At 38.2% G+C, this 16,962-nt stretch overlaps 2 protein-coding genes across 3 annotated transcripts; both read right to left on the bottom strand.

Annotated features, from left to right (window-relative positions):
- Nucleotides 1-6,304: 6,304 nt before the first annotated feature.
- On the bottom strand, nt 6,305-7,725 carry LOC144195456 (large ribosomal subunit protein uL29). Its single transcript, XM_077715111.1, has 4 exons — nt 7,606-7,725; nt 6,876-7,012; nt 6,631-6,712; nt 6,305-6,492 (listed from the first exon to the last, which is right to left on the bottom strand). Exons 1-4 carry the CDS (start codon nt 7,606-7,608, stop codon nt 6,343-6,345), a joined length of 372 nt encoding a protein of 123 aa, XP_077571237.1. The 5' UTR covers nt 7,609-7,725; the 3' UTR covers nt 6,305-6,342.
- Nucleotides 7,726-7,874: 149 nt separating this feature from the next.
- LOC144196022 (golgin subfamily A member 1-like) lies at nt 7,875-16,824 on the bottom strand. 2 transcript variants are annotated; one of them, XM_077715991.1, is made up of 24 exons: nt 16,652-16,824; nt 15,787-16,075; nt 14,985-15,075; nt 13,986-14,093; nt 13,580-13,677; nt 13,336-13,368; nt 13,086-13,214; nt 12,766-12,935; nt 12,554-12,665; nt 12,375-12,458; nt 12,086-12,211; nt 11,890-11,985; nt 11,609-11,704; nt 11,419-11,514; nt 11,008-11,148; nt 10,529-10,603; nt 10,359-10,448; nt 10,148-10,250; nt 9,841-10,001; nt 9,547-9,705; nt 9,269-9,328; nt 8,896-9,123; nt 8,715-8,801; nt 7,875-8,572 (listed from the first exon to the last, which is right to left on the bottom strand). In XM_077715991.1, exons 2-24 carry the CDS (start codon nt 15,913-15,915, stop codon nt 8,492-8,494), a joined length of 2,553 nt encoding a protein of 850 aa, XP_077572117.1. In that variant the 5' UTR covers nt 15,916-16,075; nt 16,652-16,824; the 3' UTR covers nt 7,875-8,491. The 2 variants fall into 2 exon arrangements, with proteins under 2 accessions (XP_077572117.1, XP_077572118.1); XM_077715992.1 differs by having other exon boundaries at nt 14,019-14,093.
- Between the last annotated feature and the right edge of the window lie 138 nt (nt 16,825-16,962).

Below are 16,962 nucleotides of genomic sequence, written 5' to 3'. Positions count from 1 at the left end.
GCTGTGATAGGGGATGGGGGGGGGGGGGGGGGTAGTACCTAAGAGAGCCATTTTCTGGATAAAAGGCTCAACAGTTAGTCACACTAAAACAAATACAGTTGAGCGTTTAACAACTACAAAAATATATAAATAAATGTTTATGAGCAACATCGATCAATCAAGCAAATATTAAAACAGATTTAATACATGATTTTACCCACAGCCCATAATGTGTTGGCATTATGGTGCAAAAGCAGGATTATTAAGGATACAGTGTGACCACAAGCAGCTCATTTTATGATGAGTGAAGTCATGGGAATGAATGTTCAATGTTAAATGTGGGAGTTTCTACCCGGGACTTTTATCCCAAACAAAAGGCCAAGGGTTTGTGGTCAAGGCCGGCAGACCCTCTTCACTGCATATAATGACTGACACAGTAATAATAATTATTATAATGTTTCCTATTATAGAGAAGTTCCCTTCTCTATGCAATGTATCTTGTATTTCTAATTCAACCAGGTCCATAATTTAAATTAATTACCTCATTTGATATACTGGTAACTAGCCAGTCTCAACTAAGATTGCTCATTTGGTCACAATTACTATATTACTGTATGTCACTGTACTTTTATTGCCATTAAAAGCAATGCCGATCTAAAGTTATCCAGCTGGAAGCTGTTCAACATGTTTGGCTTTGTCTATTGTTTTTGTCAGTTTTGTATTTTGAGTGCAAAGCATGTAGCTGACAAGAAAAACTGGAACTATAATAAAGGGTGGGTGGTTCTGGAATATTGAGGGAATGGGAAAATGGTTGCAGTGACTAATTCTGATTGTTTATTGTTGAAGTAATGCCCCCACAGGGACTATGAAGGGTCATTCTTCCAAAATGTATTCTTGAAAAAGGTCTGATCTCAGCCCTTGACTTTATATTTATGTTGCTGTCTTTTCTTTAAACATTTTCTTCAGCAAACGTCTTAACTATTCGCTAGCAGGTAAGAAACATCGCAGAGACGTCGGATTTTGACAGCAGAAACTAAAGGTCATGTGAAACATTGTCTCCATCGGCTTTAGACGAAAACACACACACACATGCTTCCCATTACAAGCATGTGGATGAGGCTATGATTTGCTAAAGTACTATATCAAAACATTGCCGTGCAGCCAGTTTTAAACGTGCGTGCCCAAGAAACAAGGCGTGTGAAATTAATTTCACTTCAGGACACAAAGTCGGACAGATGTTTCCCTTTTTCTTACCAACCATGCAGCTGCAAATGCTTGTTTTTCTTGCAAACTCAAACTTATCAGCCACCCAGATATGAAGAAATTCTGTGCAAAAAGAAGTTTTAGGTTCTCCTTAGATTGCATTAAAGCGCCAATCACACTGAATTTCACTAACCGGTCACCCCAAAATGGTAGGAGGGATAAATGGAATGCTCTAAGAGTGGCTGGCTGACATTAAAGTGCTTCAGAGAAATTCAGCTACGGTCAGATTAAGATATAGAAAAATATTTTAACGTGCTGCAATGTAAAATGGATACCTCTGTGCACCTGTCTTCCTTTTAGGTTTAAATGTTACTATGGAGTGACATCACCGAGTAGGTACAGTAAATCCATTTAGGATTATTCCAAATTGATCGAATCTTATTGCTGCAATTTCTCATCTAGATGTTCTAATTTCAACTATAACACAGAACAGATGAAATGTGGCTTCATGAGCCAGCTATCTCCCGTCCTCAGTACAATGTAGAACACATGGACATGAAGATATATCCTCATACATCCACGGTCATTTTGGTATCAGTGAACGTTTTTTTTTATGGATAGTATTGTCATACTACTGCAGTTACCATATTTTGGGGACTCAAAGGGCACTTTCAAATAAAGAAGTAACTTTGATGGGTTAATACAGTTAATTAAACGACTAATATGTAATGTAGTATATACAGGCTTTAGTTTGGGTGTTAAAATTGAATTTTGTGGTGTTTTTTTTTTGTTGTTTTTTTATTAGAATGGTACCAGGAATTTTTCTCATGCTCATAGACCTCACAGCATGTCATCCCGACTCGTTACAGGCAACGTCCCTCTCTTGAGAGGTAGCAATTTCAGTGAAGTTGCAGCTGTCATATGCTCATGTTTCCACCAGATAATCGAAATGAGAAAACAAGAGCAGAGCTTAAGTGAGCCGTGCTTACTTTCTCGATCAGCTGGTTTACACTAACAAGAGAGCAACAAGAAGCCTGATCATATTGTGTCACTCACACTCATGTACCCTTCCCCCAACTAAAGTCATACCAACCACAAACAAAAGTGTGAGCTCTTGGTCACTTAGCAACAGGCAAGTGGATCTACACTAACAGTCCTGCAGGTTCAATTCAATTTGGGTGGATCTATATCCAGAAAAACATCACATATAAGAGCAGAAATGAACTTTTTACATGAGAATATTGGGAGCATTGATCATCAATGGGAGTAGGTAAGAGTGACTTTCTAGTGTAAAACTAACTTGAAAATGAATCTATTTCTTAACCTCTTTAGATACAGTCCACAGTCATATGAAGCCAGTTAACCTATTTCTTCATATTGTTTAGGGACTTTTGTTTTTTTAATCAAATGTGATTTGAACAGAAACATCTTACATATGGCTTTGTAAAAAAATGTCCTTTTGTATTTTAAAGGGTTTGGTGCAATGGCGTTTGATGAAAAAAAGGATTATACATTTAAAATAAAAGACTAGATTTCCTTTGGATGTTATGGAACAGTCAGATTAGACCATGTGGTTGACATACTGTATTACTTAACATCTTGAATCCTGGTTTCACTTTAAAGATACAAACAAGAGACGGACATCTCCTCTCCATTTTTCCAAATGTACTGTTTCATAAATAGAAATGACCATGTGTTTATAAACTTTCCCAATGTGCAATTGAAACAGCACAAAATAATGTTCTAAACACAGCCTGCCTGCATTATTACTTCTTTCCTGCCTAATTTCTAGGAGCGTGTTGAAGAAAGGGTCAAGGGAGGACCCTTGGTTCCAATGAACGCATGGATGTCTGGACTAAACAGAAAGGGAGTTGTCAGCCCAGGGAATTCCATATGACCGCATCCTCCTCATTCCGTCCGGGGTCCCATCAGAAAAACATTGGACTATCCACCACATGCGTGGAGCTTGTGGGCTTGCAAGGTGAAGGCAAATTTTTCTTAGAGTATACGTCCTTTCCAGAAATGTCTTTTTGTCTACATTTGTTTAATTGACTGAGTCAAGATTCAGTGTACAGAGAACAATCAGACCTGCGCAATTGTTTTGCAGGAATTTTGCCAGCTGTCTTGTCAGCTGCCACTGTTATTTGAGAAGCATGTGCATCAAATGGAAGATGAGCGATTTCAACCTCAATTAGATACGCGTGAGGGTCAAAATAGTATTAGCAACAGTATGATGTAGCACAGATCCATGGCGTTGCATTGCTCGAGTCTCTCGAGACTCCAAGCAAGAAATTCCTGGACCCCCACCCACTTGTGCACACTGTAAAAATATTTGGTTTTGCGGTCATAAATGCACTATAAATAAGTAAACACTCTATAAGGACTCTATAAAAAACAATTAAGCTGGTAGACACTTTAATAGGAAAACATAAAATAACCTTACACACCTAAAATGACACACTTAAGTTTCACTTTTTACTAAATAGGGAGATTTTCTACTCATTTCGAATGGCCAATTCTTGACTTTTTGTGCAGTACATTTTAGTAGTCCTTGGGGGCCCTGGTGCAAATTGTATTATTCTAAGTGCCATCTTTCTTTCATCTGATCAGAAAATTCCTTATTATTCCTGTTTTAGTTCAGGGCTTATGCTGCCCCCTTCAGCAAAGGGATAACAATGGGGGGCTGCCAGCACACGCCAGACGAGTAAGAAATGGGAAAACGAGACAGCTAACCTGTGCCAATGGAACCCTGAGAAGAGGGAAAGAACCAGTGACACGGTTTGAGAAGGTAGATGGCGTGAGGACAGTAGGAAATGAGTCAACCAGCAAAAGTGCAGGTGAAAGAATCAGCAAAGTCAATGGTAGAACTTCAAACTGGTTTTTACACACATACTTGGGTTGTAAAATCAGGATTGAAACAATACCAGCAATAGTTTGTTTCCTATTGCAACAATGTGCTTTAACTGATCAAATGATGCCCATGTTTATCCCTCAGAAGCTCCCAATGTCCACATTGCAGGGCACTCACATCAGAAACAACAAGCAAGTACTACAGAAGTTCATTCAGAGCTCCATCTCTATTTGCCCTTTTCACACAGCGAGGAAGAAAGCTGAAAATGGACTAATGTCTTCTTTTTTTTAACGTTTTGAGGAACTCTTTAAAATGTTGAAACACAATTAATACATGTACACAAAATACCCCCAAATAATGTATGCTCCTTAAATACTTACACCTAAGTCACCATTGAATCTTTCAACGTTGCTTCAGAACATGTCACCTCCGTATATGGTCTTCTCGCTGGTCTTTTCTCAGTGAAGAGGTAGCAGATCATACACCATACACTGTGTTCTGGAGAGATTTGAACACCATTGCTGCTCCGAAATGGTCTCAGAGCGCATGACCCTGTATGCAGAATACAGTGCATAAGTAAAAGTGACATTCTATTGAGATTTTTTCAGGATATGAAACAAGATCGAGGTCAATTTTGGCAAACATACCAGACACTGAGATAAGTGCAAGAAAAAGGTTTCTCTGCATTGTACATTAAACAGCAAACATTTACCAAGTGTGAAGTAAGCAGCAGCGCTGACAGACAGGAAAATAAGGAAGAGCGAGCCAAGACCCAGATCTCCAATAGCGCAGGCATTTGGACATGCACATGGGCTCTCCACCCAGATCTGTAGAGGCTCCTCTACTTTCAACTTCTGGTCCCGAATAAAGGATGAAGACACATTTAGATTGCAGTGATAATGCACAATTGTCAGCGGCAGATCGTTGGGCCCTGGAACAGGTAGTGTCAATTAAGTGAATGGCATTCAAATGAAGCAGGCAATTAAAACTCACCAAAGTAGGAAACAGAAAGTGTCCTCAGGGTGTCATTGTAATGAAATACATTACCATTATGTCCACCAAAGCTGATATAGCGGTGAATATATCTGTTGAATCTTTGATACCTGTTAATGGAAAAGATACTGTTACATATTTAATGCTATATGATATGCTTCATTTGTGATATTGATTGAAAATACAAGTCCATAAAAAACAACACCTTTGAACAAGTTAAGAAATCATGAGAAATTATTCCAGGATTTACAATAAGAAAGCTGATGAGTACAGTCCTAGGAAAACATTGTCTTATTTAAAATGTTATTTTGGACTGTTTTTAACATAATTCTTATATAGGTTATAATCTTGGCTATATGTTTGATTTCTGTATGGTTTTACAAACAAACCCTAGGCTTACAGTTCAAGCATATGCTAATATGTGTACAATAGGCCCCCTAGTGGTCACTTAGGCCAGACCTTGAGGAAAAATGAAACGATTACTACATGTATTACTTGTCCAGGAACTAAACTGCACAATCATAGTTAGGTTTACACTTAAAAAAAAAATCTCAAAGAACTGAAAGAAAAACATTGAAGGCATCACAGAGATCTCTCATGTATTTTTTTTTTTTGTTGGTAGTTCTCTTAAATGTCTTGTATTGACATACCTGACAATGAGGCACGCAGCAACATTGGTACAGTCACTACCGGTCAGGTCTTCGGGCTGGGAGAAAGGCTGGCATGGACTGAAGGTCAGCAAGTATTCGCCATCGATTGCCCCATCATCTGCATGGAGGGGTTTCATCCGTCCCAGGAAGCCATCGTCGTCCCCCATAGCTTGCAGATTTATCACCCCCGTACCATCCTTCATGATACACTTGCAGTTGTTGACTCGGATGCAGCCATTCTTGGTTGAGGAGACCAGGTTAGGCATCACAAATGAGGTTGAAATGCTGAAAAAGAGAGCCAGACTAACCAGAAAGTTCATGTTGGTCGTATGCACCAGAGCTGGACAGTGAAAAGATAAACGTTGTTGCTTAAGTGACATTCAGATGACAGCACGTTGTTACTAGGAAAGCAATTAGAATAACGGTGGCTTTCATTCCAGACATTCCTTGGTTCCATTTTTCTCACAACAACAGCAGCATCTACCTATTAATCGTTTAGCTGGAAGCCGTTTAATTTAAATGACAACTTTTCTGATCCAAATTATTTAACACTTAGGCAATTACTTCACAATGCAAAGTAGCCAGGTGTTTTTTTCCTACATTTTAACAGTAAACAGATGACAAGGGGTCCATCTTTAACATGTTTTATTGAGGAGATAGAAAACACTAGGCTTTGACAGCAAATTTGCGCATCGAGTAGTGGAGATCTTTCCTCTGCTGTTTCCTTGTGCGCAGACTCTCTTCATGTTTGGTGAGGCGGCGACGCATGGCTCTGGTCTTCTTGGGTCTCAGATCCAAGGGCTTGTATTTCTTGCCCTATAAGCAAAAAACAAAAACGTCAAGAACGGAATATTAAGGTGGAATGAGTTGTATGAATATGGTTAGGGTCGAACAAATAAATCATTATTTTGATGAATAAATTACACATCTATAATCATCAGCAAATGCTCTTACCTTGTAGAATTTCCTCAGATTCTCTTTCTGAGTCTGGTTGATGACTGTCAGAACTCTGGCGATAGATTTGCGGACAACGCGGCTGCAAGACAAAGTGATGCAAACTCATAACAATGCAAAGTTTTGTTTCGGAAATGTATTGGCAAGTATCAAATACACCAGTTAAATCCATTCAAAATAGACAAGATATGTAGTCATGTAATGCATATTACACACCATCCCTGATGATTTCATCCAGTACTTACATCTTGGACAGCTTAGACGCAGCTCCACCAGTTACTTTGGCCACACGGAGCTGTGACAGCTCATTTTTCAGGTCATCAAGCTGCTTGAGCAGCTCCTCCTTTTTCTTACCCCGAAGATCTCTTGCCTTAATCTTGGCCTGCAGAAGAAATCAATTTACAGGTAATTAAATATGGTTATGATAACACCATCGTTGAAGGCCCATACAGACCACTACCTTGACATACAATACATCATAATACGAATAGTAAAAGGGATGGGCAAAGTACTTTAGAAAGCATGTTTTGATGCGCAGTTGTAGACGTTGCACAAATATTTGACTCAAATATTTTGGACGAGGCAACTGAAGCCTACGGATTCTTGGTCCCTTCTTTGCAATTCAGTCAACAATTGGCACATGTTCTACAACAGATCGCGGTCTTTGGTATTCAAACTACGCTTATCAACTTCTTGAGGGCCATATTTCGTTTGTCCATCGCGCGACGAAAATTGTGTCAACGTTAACATTGTCGTCATTACATTAGCACCTAGCAATTTAGCTGGGCTACGCTCGTGAGTGCTAGCGCCACTTGAAACTGCGCCGATATGCACCATCGGGTGTTGCTTACTCCTCTTAGCCAAGCAAAATAGAGAGTCAAAACGCTTACGCGCTTATATTTACCAACTGTTATGGTGTCAAACTGTGACGATCGCTAAAATATAGAAATTAGTCAAGACCCGAGGAAGACCCACCATGTTTCCTCTTGTGAGCCTGTTGGAAAGGCCGGACGTACCGCGTGTTCACGGAAAGCAGCGTCCGGTGAATTTCTTCTTCGTCATGTTTGTTCCTCCAATCGTACAAACAACAGCGCCACAGCTTAGGTCGACAGTCCTGGGTATTACTAGATTTATACAATGCATTTCAAACTGAATAACAAACACACATTTAAAAAAATACTCATAGGAGTTGTAATTAGAGGTATATAAATACTAATTAATCAAGAACAGAATTGAAGCCTCTGTTGAAAGAAAATAATTTTAATGTGACAATAATGTTTTTTTTTCTTTATGGGGGTGTATGCTCTTATTCATATCATGTGAGCCACCGAGGGCAAACATTGTCGGAAAAGCTTCAGGATTGGTCAACCAAAACTACATATATTAAATTTAAATAGTTTGTTGGAGAATTGAAAGAAATATGTCTATTGCAAAGAGCTTAAAAAAGATTCATCTGGAGACTGAGGCTGCCAACTTTATCTGAGGAAAAAAATGGCTGTTTCTCTCAATGCAAATCAAGTACAGAATCCATGTTTTGCAGCATAAAAAATACACAACTTAAATCAAGTGTAAATGTATCTTTACAATGCCACTGGCTTTAAACTCCGTAGTGTCATTTTTAAAATCAACAATTGATTACAAAAAAAATCCATGCAGCCCTTCCCCTGAAAACATATTAAAACAACAGTCCTTGTCCTTGTCCTTAAGAGCCACAGATATTGTAGGATATCAGCAGGATGCTGCTTAAATTTTTAGAGTGAGCCTCCAAGTAAATGTTTGGAGATACACACAAAAAGATGATTTCCTTATGAGGCTGGGCATCATATTTCTGTCTCTTGATCATTATCTTCCTTGTGGTCTATCACCTCCGGTGGGTAGAAGAGCCAGAAACTGAGGGCCGGATAATTCCCTTTGGAGAAGGTTTTGATCCAAACCAGGACATCTGCAACACAAAATGCACAAAAAAATTGAGATTTAAATAAAAAGAACCAGAATACACAGAGGAAATAGCATCTGGAATGAAAAATCTTTACTAGACTGAAAAAAAACCTGTTTTGAAAGGTAAGAAAGGAAGAAATACTGACTTTATACTGAAGAGTTTCTTTTAGCATGTCCTCCTCCTCACGAGTAAAGCCCAGCAACACTGACACAGCTCGTATTAGCTGATATGCCTAAAAACAAAAAATAAACAGAACTTCTGAAGCATTATTTCAGTTAATATCTAGCAAAACCTTTTTTTTGGAATACTACCTACTTGTGACTTACCTCTGCGTCTCCGGATGACATGAATTTAAGAACAACATGTTTCAAGTATTCAAAGTTGATTTCTCTTGTGTCATTAAGGTTTGAGGTATTGGTCACTCTGGTGCGTCTAGTAGAAAGGCTTGGACTAGACACTGGTGCTGGTGGTTCTGCACATACGCTTTCTGCTTTCATCACTGAACCTTCTGTTAACTTTTCCTTTGTTTCTTCTTCTGGCTCAGGCCTCAACTTCTATAAAGGAACGAAACAGAAAACTGTAAAGTGGTTGTCAGAATAAACTGGTATTAAAATATTAACAGATGGCATGTTTTGCCATTTTATATGGAGAGGGAAAAGTGATGCTATGTACAAATGTTTAAAACAATTGTTGTCGTACCAGTTCTTTCTGCAATGTCCTTTTTAATTCTGCCATCCGTTGCTGCAATTGTTTGATAGTCTGAAAGTCAAAAACAAACTCTTAACATATTTTCACTATACCTGTTTTAATTAAAACATATTAACAGTTTAAAAGTCATTTATGTTTTTTTAAAGATGGTAATCAAGCTTAATTGCAAGGATGCATTCTGTAGATACAAATACAGACCAGCATGTGCTCCCTTTTAAAATGTGAGAGTTGATGTGACGCAATAAGAATTAAAAAAAAAAAAAACACACCCTGTTCTTGTCACTGAGCTGCTGCTCGAGGTCTTTGTTAACCTTCTGAATGTGATCGAGATCATCCACATTCACGCTGCCATTGTGGTCTTCCTTGCACACGGGAGGGCTGTGAAGCTGCTCAGACAGGGTCTCTACCTCCACTTCTAAATAGGAGATCTGGGTGCGCACCAGCATAGACACAAGGGCACAGACAGTGGAATAGTAAGTACTCTAGTACGTGTGTGCTCAGACAATTTTTAGATGAGCAAAAATGTGAACCACATTTCATGAACCTAATAAGTAGGTACTAACCCGAGCCTGACAAGTGTCTTGTTGTTGGGTCTGGTCGAGTAGCTCTTCTCTTAAGTGAGCTAGCTGGGAGTCTTTGTCCAGCTCACTCTCCTCCTTTTGCACATGCAGCTGCTCTAATTCTTGACGTAACTGGTCCAGCAAAGCTTGGCGACTTTGCACTTCTGTGAGAAGTTTTCAGAAAATTGATTTCTTTTTAACAAAATGCCTCGTAGAAGCAGTTGGCTTTTTGTTTGATATAGAAATATAATAAAAGTTAATAGATTTTAAATGTTACCGTCTTTAATGGATTCAAAGTGCACAAATTTACCATCATGAAGACTTTGGATGTCTTTTTCCCTCATTATCAGCTTCTCACTGACCGTAGAGAATTCCTGATGTGATCTCTCTTGTGCTGTGGTCAATAGTTCAACCTGTATACAAGCATAAAATAATGCTCCTCATTTCATATCACAAATACACAGATGGCCGAATCAATTTAATCAGCGGAATCCACTTTGCAAGTTTGCTTTCCAACAGACCTGTTTTTGTAGTTCCTCCCTCTGTCTCCTACTTTCTTCCAGAGCTTTGGCAATTTCAGTGCTTATTGTCTGCTGGCCATCCAATTCCAACTGAAACAGTGCAGATGTTTAATTCCAAATAAAATAATGACCAGAAGACAATGTGTGTTCCAACCATTGTCAGGTCTGACCTTGCATTGTTGCAACTCTTCCATTTGCTGTCTCAGTGATGCATTTGTCTCTTCTTTTTGCTTTTCTAAGTCAACCTGGATTTAAAAAAAAAAAGATTAAGACTAATTAGCTTCTTGCTCATGATGCTTCCCATATGGCCCTAAAGAGATAACAGCTCCAAAAACATCTGTTTACGTCTGGCAACCACACACACCATTTAAGAGTGATGACGCAATAACAACCCAGTTTTATAATCTAATCCAACTGACCTCAATGTGATATTATTATGGCTGGTCAAAAAATTATTACTCACAAACCAAAATCCGCCCAAACTGTGACACATATTCAATACACAGTGACAAATGAGGAAAACAAACTCTGAAATTGCTCACGGGTGGGATATAATCATTTTCAATAGAAATGTTGTTTTTAGATTTAATTTTTTATTATTCCTTAAATGAATAAAGTATGCAGATGGTGAGAAATATAAAGAGCCTACCATTGTGTTTTGCATTGTACATTTTTCTGTGTGTAAAGCAGTAATAGTGTCCTCCAGTCTTTTTATCTGCTCCACAGACTGCTGCGTCGACAAAGACAACTGCTGATCCAAAAGAGCCTTCTCTGCACTCCACTCTCCTTCCTGAAGAACAAAAAGATCCCTCGCTAAATAGTTGCTCAGGTAAATCGAAGATAGGGAATTGGAAGACAGGGTAGCTTTTAAATATCCATTCACATTCTATTCAATATTAGTGTTTGTTTCCATCCAACAGGTTTAGCCACCTGAATGCTTAAAAAGTCTGCATCACTAAGATTTTAGAAATTATAATAGCAGTACAGCTTATTGTTAATTCATTATTATTTCCATGGATTTACAAAAATAAGATCTCAATAGTTTAGAATGGGAATTTACCAGTTTTTCCATTTCTTGTTCCTTCTTTTCAAGCTGCTCCTCTGCATTCTTCAGTCGAACACAACTTTTATGGACTTGTTCCTCCAGGCTTGCTATCTGAAACACAAAGTGCAATAACAGGTGAGGATGATGGATTTTAGAACACATATTCAGCAGGTCAATATAAATAAAGATGGTAATCTTCGCTCACTTGTGTATCTGTTCTTTCTCGGTAGGACTTTGAAGATTCATCTTTATGTCGGAGAAGTGTCTGCAGCTCTGCAATGCTGGATGTCATTTTGGATATCTGAGGGCAGACAGGCCAAACTATACGTTGTCGAACACGTAGATGAGCTTAAATGACAAAGTTCTAAGTATATATCAATAATTTGATTCCATGGAGCTTCAAATTTGAATACTAATTGACAAAATATTGGTAAGATACAATTGTTAACACCACCTGGAACTGTGGGCCACGGAACCCATTATTACCTGTGCCTCCAAGGAGCTGACTGTTTCAGTGTGGTTTGTCCGGAGTTCTATTTGTTCTGCTCTTGCCTCTTCCAGTCTTTCCTCAAGTCTGGATCTCTGCATAAGCACAAATACAAATAAACAACGGACTTCCTCAGACAGATTGATAGATCTTACAAATACATTGTGGTAAATGAAGTTGGCTTTGTAAATGTACCTCCTTGACAAGCTCAAGTAGATGGTCGTCCTGGCTCAGGTTTCCTTGCAACTGCCTCTCTAAGGAGTTGACTTTTGTTTGAAGGTCCCCCAGTAAGCGTTCTCTGTCCTCTTCTGTAACAGCAGCCTGATAAATTCAAGAAAACATTTTAAAATAAAATATCAGATGTTGTTAAATATGAAATTCAACATGTTTCATTAGATTCTATTGCATTCAAAGTAAAATAATATAATCATTTTTCAGACATGAAATGGGGTAATTTGACAAGCAAATGTGTTTGTTCTCCAACCTTTTGTTGTTTCAACTTTAGGGCATTATGTTCAGTCTGAAGATCCTGGAAGAGGCTTTCAGAAGAAGACACCATAGTCTGTGACTGCAAGAGATATACATCATGTTGTAGTGAGCTTCTCATGGAAAAACAAACAAATCAAAAAGCTAAAATATAAAAGGTAGCACATTTAAAACTACCTTTTTTAGATCGGTGGAGACCTCCTGGATGACAATTTGTAGCTTTTGGTTTTGTCCCTCCAAGTCACCAATTTTCTTGTCTGCCTCTTCTCTGATAAGCAGTAGTTCCTCTCTGTGCAAATAAAGTTTTGTTTCAAAATATTGATGCTTTCTAAATACATTTAATCAGACAGGGATGAACAATAAACTGCAATACTACATCCTTTTTTTACCGTTCTATTTCCAGCTCCGTGTTGGATCTGGAACTCTCTGCGTGCTGCTTTTGTAATGATTGAAGTGTTCCTTCTGTTTCAGAGAGTCTTTGTTTCGATAAATTAAGATCAGTCTCTTTCTGCTGGAATTCCAGCTGAAGGCGACCAAGCTGTTCTTCCTTTCTCAGCAACTGGCAGACAAAGCAGACACTTCATGTAATATTTCTTAAAACTGCCACTGTGGCCTGACAGTAGCAAATGATAAATATGAATTCAACAAACAGGATTTTCTTTTGAATGCCAAACCCTCCTTGCTTATAGAACTCATACAAAATGCATACCATGTGTTTGACTTTAGCAAGTTCCTGCTTCTGGAAACCTTCAAATTCATCCACATCATCCCTCTTCTGAAATAATGTCAAGCTTTGCTCCATCATTTCATCCAGTCTTGCTGTTAAGGCAGCCTTCTCCTAAACAAGCATACGCAGATAGAGTTTTCTCTCCATGGATATAATGGTTTGGTGGCAAAATGTTAAAACAATCAAATAGTTCAAATAAAGATTGACAGTAATCACAAGACACACTGCTTACTTTCTCCACAACAGCCAGTCTCTTCATCCACTCCTATGGGGAAATAATAGATAACAGTAAAGCATTAGATCACTAAAAAAGAAGTACGTAACAAGAGTGACAAAAAAAAGGGTTTTGAATGTCTTTATACAATTTTTTTTTGATGATCTGTGACATGCAAGTACTAAATATGCAAAAAAAGAAAGATTTTTTCCCAAACAGCACTATATATGTAAGTATAAGCATGAATCAGACAAATATTTACCTGGTCCTTTTTATCCAGTGCTTGTGTCATCCCTTCTTCCATTTTGGCTCTGTTAGACTGGTGAAATTCATTCTGCTCTTGAAGTTTTTTTATGGAAGCTGGACAAAAAAAGATGAGATAGAAACAAAAAGCAAGACTAAAAATAAGCACACACAAAGTACTGAAGACTGAAAGAAAGTAGGAAGTGAAAGCAGCAAAAGCCAAAAGAAAAAGAAAACAGTAAGCATATTGGAAAAGTATTGTGACGTGAAAAGGTCTGCGATTTTCAATTCTTCACTTTAACAAAAATAATTTTCACAGGTTCTGAAGTACACATGCAATGTAAATATACTATTTTAGGGGAAGGATGAAGCGGTGAGTTGGTTAATACAGTTGATTGGGGGTTAATAAGAGAAAAGTAGCTCACTGGTAGGAGCGGAGCAAGACGAGAGGTACGTACAATCCTGATGGTTTTCTAATGCAATTTCAAGCTTCTCCTTGGTCTTCTGCATTACTCGCAGCTGCTCAGCATAGTCTATTGATGTTGGGATGCAGGGTGATGAAATGAGATATCAGTGAGGAAAAAAAACTACAAATGTTGCAATACTACTGGAATAAAAATTGCGGCACCCATGTGTCAAGCTTCAATCCTTCTACAACATTATATTTATGTGTGTTTTGTCTGACTGTATCCACATTCTTCAATTATTAATCAATATTGTGATGTAAGAATGCAATTACAATCAGGTGTAATCATTGATGAAAATTTGGACTTAAATTAATTTATTTTTGGCGCTCCTTCCGAAAACAAGACAAGCATGTTATTATATCATTCATATACATTTGTAATACCACACCAATACCACTTGTCTTAATTGTTGACATTATAAACTACAACGTTTTTCTCACCTAAATACTAAGTCACCCACCATAAACCAAAACAAAACATAATGTAGGTCAGAAAAATAAACCCCATGCATAGTATTTCTTTTAAATGGCTGGCAACCAGTTCAGTTTGCACCATTTCATGCCCATCGTTACCTGGGATAGGCTCCAGCACCCCCACGACCCACGTGAAGATAATCAGCACAGAAGATGAATGGGTATAAAACATTCATTCATCAATATTCTTACACAAAATTAGATTTGCAATGGGGTGAATCCAATCTCAGCTCATTTAGAGTGAGAAATCCCCCACATGGCACATTAAGGCAAATGAGTCACACTCACGTTCACACTTTCGGACAATTAAAATTGTAAATTAATCTAACATGCATAATTACCAGAGCAACCCCAGAAGAAATGCACACACCACACATCTGGGCTAGTCATCGCAATATTATATTTTGGGAAATTCTGTATTTAAAGGCTTAAGCATATCATTCCAGTGCTGCCCTTTCATGCAAAGATAGACCAAATGCCCCACCTGACAGCTTTGCCTCTAGTTTGCGGATCTGATAATTCCTCCTGAGCAGTTGGGCAGGCAGGTCATCCCTGGAGCTGCTTCCATCAGATGCCTGAATTTGAGAGGGAATATTAGAATTTAAACAACTCCAAATTTGTATGCTGCCCATGTGTTCCATTATTACAATATTCAGAAATTAATTTTAATATTAAAGAATATGAAGGCATGCATAGTACAATAGATGTTGCATCCTCAATTGCCATCACTGTTTGAACAACTAAATAATTTATGTGGGTGTAGCTGAGCTATGGTTTCCACTGCAGGGAATGCCAATAAAAATGATAACTCTAAGAAAAGCAGCCCCCGAGAATTATTAGGATGAACATGGCAGTAAATACCCAGAACAATTTCAAAGGAACATTTGAAGAAGCTAACACGTGAAACAAAATAAAATGTTACAAATAAAAAAAGGTTTCTTTTTTTTTTGAATCTTTGAATTACTCTTTCATGTCACATGTCAGAACTCAGGTAACACAATATCCTGGTGTAGAGTTATCATTGATTCAAGGAGTCCAGCCCTTAAAGTCATCATGGTTGGTTAGCAACGTTACACCCAACCAGCTGTCTGACAGGTGACTATTTGACAATTGTTTTTAACATTATCTTAGAAGTGATAGTGAATTACATGCTCTGATGCTTATTTATTTCTAAAAAGTCTCTTTGATAGAAGAGCCACAAAATACCAGGAATAACACACTGGCTTCAAGGATATGTTTCAGAGAAATATAAATCATTAAAGAATACAATCTTAAAGAGAACTCACAAAGTCATCGCCAGAATCTGCCCCCACTGAAGTGATGGATTCTTTGCTGAAGGTACGAGGTAAACGGACCCCGCTACGGGGGGCCGTGGCTGCCTCCTCTGCAATCTTTTTCTTCAGCTTAGCAAACATGTCTGTTTGAGCAGCAAACTCCTTCACAGAAGATTTTAGGGAGTATGGAACACCATAAAATGGTTACAATTCATTGTTTTATCGCATAATAAAAATATGTTCTCTTTTTCTGTGGTCTCCCTCAGATGAGGGACAGCTCCACTGTGCCATTCTGCTGAATCTAGAGGAATAAAGGAAAAAAATGTTTATTGTAAATACCAAATCTGACAAGAACAAAATTGTTGGGGACAACACTTTTACCGAAAAGGCTTGATGCAGCAATTTATCACGTGTGATGATAAATACGACTGATTTACTACTACTACTACTACCACTACTACCACTACTTTCTGACTGATGTTAATAAATCAGATGATAAATCGTGATAGATCAGTTTTTCAAGGCAAATGTTTTTGGAATGACTTAATTCATATATAGGGCATAATTTAGCTTTATTTGATGATCGGGTTTAAGCATGCGTATTTTACAGTGACAGATTTGAATCAAATTGATGAGAAATGTCAAATGACAGCATTTGCTGGTTGTCTAAAATCTTTTCGCTAAGTCTTATCCATCGAATATTTTCCATGTGTGTGGGTATATGTAAGTAGGAAGTTTTGTTTAAATCTTTACCAAATAGAGGTGATCAGGCACTAATGCAGTCATAAGCTTGTCATAACAATGAAAGTTACCATTACCACCGGTTTCGGTTAGCATTTGCTAGCTTGTTTACTCAATAGTGTAGACTTTCTCTTACCATAACAACCCGGAATTTTGCTACCGATGTTTTTGTCGTACCGGATGAGTTTGTCTTGGCCGCTCTAGAAAAAGTGTCGTTGCGATTGTCGCATAGTAATTTCTCTTACACCTGTCAAGCTAACCAACGTAGTTGGTGAGCTACACGTAATCGCCCAACAGATGAAAATGACGTCACGCCTGTCTTTTGTCCATTGGTGGGCCGCTGAAATGACAAGCAAGGATGCTGCGCTCTCTAGCAGTGAGAAATGGAAGAGCAGCATTCATATTTCACCCATTTTATTTTTTAATTCCCCATTTAATTGCATAATT

Source organism: Stigmatopora nigra, chromosome 4 (genome assembly GCF_051989575.1).
Source record: "Stigmatopora nigra isolate UIUO_SnigA chromosome 4, RoL_Snig_1.1, whole genome shotgun sequence".
In the NCBI taxonomy this organism is placed as follows: Eukaryota; Metazoa; Chordata; class Actinopteri; order Syngnathiformes; family Syngnathidae; genus Stigmatopora; species Stigmatopora nigra.
This window is presented reverse-complemented; position numbering and strand designations above follow the sequence as displayed.

Excerpts from the sequence above, each read along its gene's own strand:
- LOC144195456 (XM_077715111.1), bottom strand. Across the intron at positions 6,713-6,875 it reads GCGTCTAAGCTGTCCAAGAT|CCGCGTTGTCCGCAAATCTA; the intron begins GTAAGTACTGGA and ends TTTGTCTTGCAG. Across the intron at positions 6,493-6,630 it reads ATCTGAGGAAATTCTACAAG|GGCAAGAAATACAAGCCCTT; the intron begins GTAAGAGCATTT and ends TTTTGCTTATAG.
- LOC144196022 (XM_077715991.1), bottom strand. The coding sequence starts at position 15,915 with ATGTTTGCTAAGCTGAAGAAAAAGATTGCAGAGGAGGCAGCCACGGCC. Across the intron at positions 14,094-14,984 it reads ACTAGAGGCAAAGCTGTCAG|ACTATGCTGAGCAGCTGCGA; the intron begins GTGGGGCATTTG and ends CAACATCAATAG. Across the intron at positions 9,706-9,840 it reads AAGACACTTGTCAGGCTCGG|ATCTCCTATTTAGAAGTGGA; the intron begins GTTAGTACCTAC and ends GTGCGCACCCAG.